The sequence below is a fragment of the Hippichthys cyanospilos genome, chromosome 2 (genome assembly GCF_059441005.1).
Source record: "Hippichthys cyanospilos isolate Australia breed blue-spotted pipefish chromosome 2, RoL_Hcya_1.0, whole genome shotgun sequence".
Classification (NCBI taxonomy): Eukaryota; Metazoa; Chordata; class Actinopteri; order Syngnathiformes; family Syngnathidae; genus Hippichthys; species Hippichthys cyanospilos.
In genome coordinates this window covers 28,751,907-28,760,765 of record NC_142370.1, presented here as the reverse complement: position 1 = coordinate 28,760,765, position 8,859 = coordinate 28,751,907, and the positions used below count along the sequence as shown (strand labels likewise).

The 8,859-nt window shown below is 41.1% G+C and overlaps 1 protein-coding gene across 2 annotated transcripts; it reads right to left on the bottom strand.

Moving 5' to 3' along the window:
- Window positions 1–4,237: 4,237 nt before the first annotated feature.
- pou3f3b (POU class 3 homeobox 3b) lies at window positions 4,238–7,481 on the bottom strand. 2 transcript variants are annotated; one of them, XM_088408123.1, is made up of 2 exons: window positions 5,648–7,481; window positions 4,238–5,275 (listed from the first exon to the last, which is right to left on the bottom strand). In XM_088408123.1, the coding sequence occupies exons 1-2, from the start codon at window positions 6,872–6,874 to the stop codon at window positions 5,177–5,179; spliced, it is 1,326 nt and encodes a 441-aa protein (XP_088264249.1). In that variant the 5' UTR covers window positions 6,875–7,481; the 3' UTR covers window positions 4,238–5,176. The 2 variants fall into 2 exon arrangements, with proteins under 2 accessions (XP_088264249.1, XP_088264250.1); XM_088408124.1 differs by having other exon boundaries at window positions 5,657–7,481.
- Window positions 7,482–8,859: the final 1,378 nt, after the last annotated feature.

Sequence of the window (8,859 nt, the reverse complement as noted above, 5' to 3'; positions counted from 1 at the left end):
AGGCTCCCTGCTCGCTTCCCAATGACTCACGCGCCCTTCTGCTGTCACCAAGGTGACTGCCATCAGGGCCAACAGACTGTTGGGACCTGCATTAACGTAGCGATATAGAAGGGCGTCAACCTTCTTTTTTGGGTTATTTTGTATCGTTCCCCTTGTGGCAAACTATCAAATTACTACATCTGCAGCACATGACGGATAGATGAGACCCCTATTTACTTTTGAAATCAACTTTTGAGGAGTAGAAACCGGTCTCCTGTCCTCCTATGTGGGACGTCCCCAGGTAGTATGGACTCTGAATTGTAAAACCCTTTGATTTATTTTTTTAAATTGGACTGTGAACAGTTTGTTTTTCAGTAGCTTATTGCCCTGCGATTGACTAGTTAAGGGAGCACCCTCTCTCCCAAAGTCAGCTGAAAGACTCAAACTCACTTGGACTCTTATGGAAATTTGCGGTACAGAAAAAAAAAATGATGGATGGATGGATGAATGGATGGAAATATTGAATTGCAGAAAATATTAGAAAGTAAGCTCAGGACGCTGATATGACGCAATATGGCAGCCTTTCCTCCATCATTGCCCCAATACAGCTGGGGCTACATAGTATACAGGTAGTTTACCACCACTGGTGTGTGAGTACATTAAGTAAATGAGTTGTCCATGTATGCACTTTGAGTAGCTGAGGTAGCTGAGGCTATAATTATAGTTGAATTTACCACCTATATTTTGTTTTTAAACACTATAACACAAGTTGCACATTTGCAGCGGGGAATTATCACTGATATTTTACACATTATAATATGAAAACATATAATCAAAGCTACATTTTAGTTTTCAGAATTAATTCTATAATAATATAAAACATATAGCAGCATAATATTGGTCGCTAAAGATAATATGGTCATCTTTTTTTTTTAATTCAGAAGACATTTATTTGCGAGGGTTTTTTTTTATTCAGAAGACAATTATTTGCGAGGTTTTTTTTTTTTTAATATTTTTATTCAAACATTTTGAAAAACAATGGTGCACCTTTTTTTTTTTAAAGCAAGAATGTACCAAAATATGCTTTTTACAATTTGTCTCAAGTGCCAAAGCGTATTTCTCACATTAGAATTGGATTTCTCAAAACATCTTGACTGTCCAGTCGCCAAAGAAAACCAAGCAGTCAATAAATGTGAATCTTTCAGTCTCTTTCAACCAATCTTCCACATATATGGTGTAATTCTGAATAATTTTCATCAATTGTCGGATAAATGTCGGATTACAATAACAAAAACATGCCTCCAGAATTCCTCCAATGATCACTAATATTGACAACGTGACATCCGAGTGCATCCATACGCAATGACACAGAGACATTGGATTTATATATTTAGTGATTTAAATATTTACTTTTGAGACATGAAGGCTACTCCGCATTTCGAGAAAGTACAGTAATGGGTTTTTGTAGGGAAAACATAATGTGTTGCAATTTGTACAAATTGGTTTGAGAAATGTACATAACTTTTTGCTCATTTCAAATCTGACTCAAATAGCGTAAAAGGCGAAAAATAAATGTATGTATGTATGTATGTATGTATGTATATATGTATGTATGTATGTATGTATGTATGTATGTATGTATGTATAAATAAATAAATACCCGACTTTCAAAAGTCGAGTCAAATGGCCACTGAGCGGCGCTGCAGGGTCACACATTTCCTTTGCCTGTTTCTTCCAAATTAATTTGTGTTCTTTATGGTTTGTCGTCATTAAAATACAGTATATTTTACTGATGAACAATAATTGTTTTATTGTTCTGATTAACTGTAATAATTATAAAAAAATATATATTACATTAGATAGATTACATAGATTTACATAAAAAGAGCTTTTAAAAACAAATACTTTTATTTATTAAATACTTTATCAAAGGACTCATAGGCCTGTAAGAGAACAGAAGCACTTAAGATAATAAAATGAATAGATGTGTGTGTGTGTGTGTGTGTGTGTGTGTGTGTGTGTATGCATGTGTGTGTAGATAGATAGATAGATAGATAGATAGATAGATAGATAGATAGATAGAATAGAATAGAATAGAATAGAATAGAATAGAATAGAAAAGAAAAGAAAAGACACTGTACTTCATAATGACGAATCGTGATAACAGGATGTGATTACACTTTTTTCCGCCTTTGCAAATGGATAACAGGAAAAAGCAAAGAGAAGCAGATGAGACGGCCCCTCCTTTGCCTCACCGCTGCCTATTCTCAACACCGTGACCTTCACATTTATGAAGAGGAACCCCCGAGAATCACGTAATTTCTACATTATCCTGACGCTGTCGCACAATACCAGAAGATGCTTACTTGTCCTTCCGTTTTGATGGTGGCCTATATGTAATTGCAAAAATAATAAACGCAAAGGAAATACGTTGAAAATAATAGCAATTGATTTTTTTAAACTATTTATGGAAATCAAGTGAACTGTGTGTCTTTTGGGATTTATTTGAAACAAAGATTTTACAGGCAGTTACATTTAACAATTCAAACATTGCAAGCAACAATTTATTTGTCACTTAAATTATTTTAATGTTGAAATAAAGGAGGTACTTTTGACAATTTGGCAAGAGGTGATTGTTTCTGGATTCTCGTGCAATTATACGGAACAATAACCATTGCACATGAACATAAACGTAAACATGAACATTTTGTTTTGTTCAAAATATCCTTAATAATTAGTCCACCTCATGCTCAACGCGTGGGTTAAATATAAATGTTTTTTTCAAAAGGTCTCGCAGAAAAAAATCCAAATGCCGCTGTCATGCAAACTATAATGCGCTAATTAAATATATATTAAATAATATTGCGTTGAAATAAGGCTTATCAGGACCTAATAATTAATTGCGCCCACTTAATATTCATGCTCTGCAGTGTCACATGGCCTTTATTGGATGTTATTGCTTAAGAGCGTAGATAAAATATTAATCGGGGTAATTATTTCTTGGAGGCCGATTGAAATAGTAGGAGCGATTAGGTGTTTAAAAGTTTGCTTTGCGCGAGAACAACCCCCCCCCATGGACAAAGTCGTTTTAGGAGCGGAGTGACACGAGACGCTTCGATTATTGGGATCCCAGGGCCTCCTGAGCAGGCATACACGCAAACAAGCACACAGCTGCCAACATAGGCTTGAGGAGCCATGAAAAAAAAGCCAAAGCGGTCGCAGAATAGGCGGATCAAAACCCATTATGAGATTTGAAACTGGTTTGTGTCGGGCCCGCTTCAAACTCTCACCAGATTTGGGTATTATGCACGCAAGACACGCTTGCGTATTGTTAAGTTGGCTGACTTTTTTCAGGTAGAAATGAAAAAAAAGCGCATGCAAAAATTATTTGGACTTTCACTTGAAATTGAACACCGATTAAAAAAAAACACTAGTGATTATAAAGAGGTTGAGGAGACGAAAGTTTTGGATGACTTCCCCACGCATGAACGTTATCTCTAGTAAAACGGAGACCAAAGAAGTGCTGCTATGCGATCAATGAATTCGGTTGCTAAGCAACTGGTGGGGGAATTCATCCGCGAAATTCAAATCGTACATTACAGGTTCTGTGAGTTCTGACCAGTGGCGAGAAAGAAAAGTTTAAATAACTAAATAAAAAATAACCAGGACATATCTCGCACAAGTGTTTAAACTACACCATAGCAAAGCTCACACCTTTCTTATTTAAAGCTATACCTCTATGAAATAAAGCTAACATTTTGGGACCTTTGAAAAAAAATCAACATTTTACCTGCAGCTGTTGCAATACATTAGTGATTTGAAATAAACAATACAGCACATTACCGATGGGGTTGGAAAAGGCATCCATAATTCCTTTGGCGTATTTTTTTTTTTGTAAGAGCAGGCTTATAACATGTCCATTCACGTTCTATTCTGTCATGTAATGAATTCTCTCAGTTTTCCCACATGCAAACTCGAAATGGGCCACATTAACAAGCTGGGATGATCTTGGGCCTGAAGGACAATGTAAACAAACATGTGCTTCGCTCCGTTTAAACGTTGCTACATCATCGCACGTATAAACCTATTTTTTGACAATGTGTTATATGTTGGCTTGGCATTTTTTTGTATATGCCTATCATAGATACAGTCCAAATGCAACCTCAAATTCGATGTTAATGTGTGCATTCACGAAAGCGCGTACCCCTGATAAAAACACCAACATTAACAATAATGTAAATTTAACACACAAGATGGCTTCATTCTAAGAAATTTATTGTCTCAATCAGCTCGTACGGAACCACTACTTAAAATTAAATTACAATCAAATGATCACATCAAAATATATCAACAACGGCAGCTTCTGATGATTTGTGCTCCTCCAGAATAAAAAATAAAAACAAAGATGAAAGAGAAAATATAACAAGAAAACATCTCACACAAGTCCATGAGGGGTGGGGAATAAATTACCGTTTGGAATATTTCATAGGTATTCCGAATAAGATATTAAAAGAAATCATTCTGATGAAAAATATAAAGTAAATAATTCTGATCAGTATCTGATCTAGTGATCTATCGCCGGCTTTACAGAGGTTTTTTTTTTTTTATTTGTTGATGTTTTTTTTTTTTTTTTTTTTTAATTAAACCCTACCAAAGAATACTGCTTAGAAACGGCAGCATTAATAATATGTCCACAGCACCCTCACTCACACTTGGCAAAAGGTTTGGAGATTTTTTTCCCATGTGAAATAAGTGCATCTGAAGTCTTTGTCAAATTTGCTGAAATATAAACGGGACCAAGAAGAATCCACCAAGAGGTCAGTGTCCAATAAAAAAGCCAAGCGAAAGCAAAAAACAAACAAACTAACAAAACAAAAACAAAAACCAAAAATAAACGATCTTTGAGATCAGAAGGGTTTTAGGGAGCAGTCCACTTCCGGTCTTTTTTCTGTCGTTGAAAAAAAAAAATCCCTGATCCTTGGGTGACAAAAACTATAGCAAGAACGTTTCGTTCTTCTACTGGTTTGAAAGCGGGACAGCCCTCCTTGTAACTTTCCAAAAAGCTTGGCCCTTTGTCTCGATCACACAAGGACAGTGGTCGTAGTTGTGGAGGGTGCAGGGTGCAGGAGGGGGGCATTAAAACAACATTTGGTATGTTGGTATGAGGTGTGTGTGAGGGGGGGTTCTTGGTGTGTTCTCAATGCGCCAAAATTACCTGGTGGAATGAACTTGTGGTTGTCACCCTCTGGTCGCTCGCCTCACTTGCATCTTTTAAGTAATCTACTAAAAAATGCCCCTGAAAGAAACAAGCAGAAGGAACCTTTTAGGTCAAGACATTTCAGGGCCCTGAAGAAGATGCGTTTGTTCTGAAGGGGGTTGGGAGGGAAAGCGGTTCAAGGTTCTCTTTGTTTTTTTTTTGCACTCTCTCTCTCTCTCTCTCTCGCTCTCTCTCTCTCTTTCTGTTGAAAAATAGATAACATTTTTTGAGTCTCATTCACATTCCCTCACAATCACAGTATCAAAATGCTGCTATCTTGACAATAGTCTGTGCACGTATTTTTTTTCATAAATCATTCTAACGGGATATAAAATATTCTGCAGTGCTGCTCTATGTTTCACTGAACATTCGTTTGCAGTCCATGGAGGGGGGCGGTGTTTCTGCACTCACATTGCCGACCTGAGAGTACACATCCTCCGGCGTCTGCGCCACTCCCGGGGGCGTCATCCGCTTTTCCTTCTGTCTCCTATTGCAAAACCACACTCTGACCACCTCCTTCTCCAGCTGCAGGTTGTCCGCCAGGGTGCTGATTTCCTGGGCCGAGGGCTTGGGGCACTTGAGGAAGTGGCTCTCCAGGGCCCCTTTGACGCTGACCTCGATGGACGTGCGCTTCTTCCTCTTCCTCCCCTGCGCGGCAATCTTGTCGATGCTGGTGGGGCTGCCGGTCGAAGAGTCGGCCTCCTCCAGCCACTTGTTCAGCAGCGGCTTGAGCTTGCACATGTTTTTAAAACTGAGCTGCAGAGCCTCGAATCTGCAGATGGTCGTCTGGGAGAAGACGTTGCCGTAGAGCGTGCCCAGCGCCAGGCCCACGTCCGCCTGCGTGAAGCCCAGTTTGATCCTCCGCTGCTTGAACTGCTTGGCAAACTGCTCCAGGTCGTCGGAGGTCGGCGTGTCGTCGTCCGAGTGCGGGTCGTGGCTGTTGGCGCCACCGTGGTGCTGGTGGTGCGTATGATGCTGGTGATGGTGGTGGTGGTGGCTGCCGTGGTCTAGATCCGGGGTGTCGCCCCTCACCAAGCCCGGGTGTACCAGGCTCTGGCTCCCGGGGCTGAGCATGCCATTCACAGTGAACCCCGCCGGCTGGGAGTAGATGAGCGATTGCTGCTGCTGCTGCTGCTGCCCACCCGATATGGAGTTAATGTGCGCCGCGGCGCTGCTGCCCCAAGCTCCGGCGTGAGTCTGGTGAGGCGCTAAGTGAGGCGGCACCGGCGGCCGGTGGTGCAGCGCCGTGCCCGTGTGCAGGTCGTCTCTGGCGGAGTTTTTCACGTCTTGTTGCTGCGGACTGGCGCTCATGCCGACCGGGCTCGACGACCACGGAGAGCCGGCTTCGGCTGCGGCCACCGCTGCGGCTGCCGCTGCGGCGGCGGCGTGCGGGAGAGAGGTCACCCACTGGTGGGCATGGCTAAGCATGTGTCCCCCGTTGCTCGCTGCCATTGCGCCTTGCATAAAGTCACTTTGCACCATCTTAATTGAGGGGTCCCCTCTGTAGCCCCCAGAGCCCGAGGTAACAGCGACGCTTCCCGGCTGCATGCCACCGCCTCCCGAGTCAGAGTGCACGATGGAGCCGGACGAAAGGATGCTGTTGCTGCCCAGATAAGGATTGGAAGTCGCGGTGGCCATTCCGTCAAACCTTATGAATGTGTTTGTGGATAGCCCCCACCCTCTCTACAGTCACTTCTTTCGTGTGGGCAAATTATATCTCATGAATTATTCAAACTTCAGAAAGTATGGGTAGCCACTCACCACCTTCGTAAACACGCCGAAAAAGACGGATAAACTGAATAAAATCCGCATGCATTTACAGCATTCGGGTAACTGCGCGCTGGAGATGGACGAATGTAAATTCCCGATTGTCAAAAATCCTTTAAAAACATGTGCAGTCCATGTACAAAGTTTGGCGGGTGAAAATGTGGACATTAAAATTCAATTATGAATGGAAAAAGCGATGTCCCAAACAAACTTAGGTTAGAAAAAACAGAAAAGACAAAAGCTTGCAAATTGTCCGGAGTCCCGGTTTATGTTTCCTTTGGATGGCAAAAAAAAAAGCATTAGCGCAGTCCTTTTGTAATTGACTCAGATTTCTCCCTCGCTTTATTCTTTTCTCTCTCTTCTTTTATAGCAGTGAGGAGTCTTTCTCTTTGTTCCGTTTTGATATATTTAAACCTGCCAAACCGCAAACTCCATTTGAAGTACAATCCGTACGAACAGTGGAAGGCGCTGCTTACCAGCCTCCTTTCTCATTCGCTTGTTCTCCCTCTCCTCCTCTCTCTCTCTGACTGGCCGTCAGCCCCCCCCCCCCCCCCCCCCCCCCCCCCCCCATCACACACACGAAGGCACACGCACGCACACACACACGAAGGCACACGCACACACACACACACACACACACACACACACAGAGCCCAAACCACCCTGAGCACGAGAACTCGCGGATGTTTACCCCATTCCTCTTCGCTGATTGGCTGCCCGGGGAATGAATGGCAGGCACGAGCAGCTTCGCTGCGGGCTCGCGTGGACTCCTTCCGGCTGTTCCGATTGGCTTATTCCTAATTGCAGCACAAACAAAACCAGAGTAGTAAATAAAGTGGAAGCTCATAAAGTGTGGCCTGGTCTTGTGCTTGAACAAAATGTATACACAATAGGATTAAAAATAAAAAAAAAACTACCTATCTTCTGTTTTGAATTATCATTTGTGATGTACAGCCATATCATCCGATGTAGCCCCAGTGAACGAGCAGCAGCTACAAAAAAAGACACTTTACAAAGATAATGCTCAATTCTCAAAGTATTCCTCATTATGACATTGAGATTTTTCAAATTCTGTAATTTGGTTCTAAGTCATATATACGGTATATATGTAAAAAAAAAAGGTTATACAGCATTACATCGCCTTGATGTGGTCAGTTAAAAAGATTCTTTATCCATGTATGCACTTAACTTGTTGGATGAGGGTTTACGCAAACCACTAATAGTGCTAGGTCTAATGACCTCCTCTATTGGCCTTATTGTTTAATGTAGGGAAGACAATCATCATGTTCTTTAGAGAATTTTTTTTCATTCCCAAAAGGTAAGACATATAATGCAGACAAACTTAAAAAAAATAACACATAAAAATAAACAAATTGGTAAATTAAAAAAGGACGTTTTTATGAGTTATAAAAGAAGTAAATGGTGTGATAATGTGTAAACTATTCAATTTGCTATAATCAACAACCCGTAGATCATATGTATAAAATAATCCATTGAATTCTCTAGCAAGTCCAAACTGTTGAACACAGAACGGAAAGTAACACTGGCACTGGCAAGTGGCACTGTTGAGATTGTTTGTCCATATGTGAGTTAAAGGGACTATACTTTTTATGTTTGATAAACAGATCAGAGAACAAGGTTCTTTTATGATCCTGAGAGTTGGACAGTTTTACACAAATAGTGACTTTGCATTCTGTACCTTCAGCCAACTCCTCACCTAAAAAACAAACACACACACACGCGCACACACACACAAATCCTGATAACAATGCGGGCTCTCTACAAGTGTTGTGCATATTGTTTTGAGTTGTGCTTATAGTGGCTGTCACTGACTATGAAATAAGTATATTTACAAC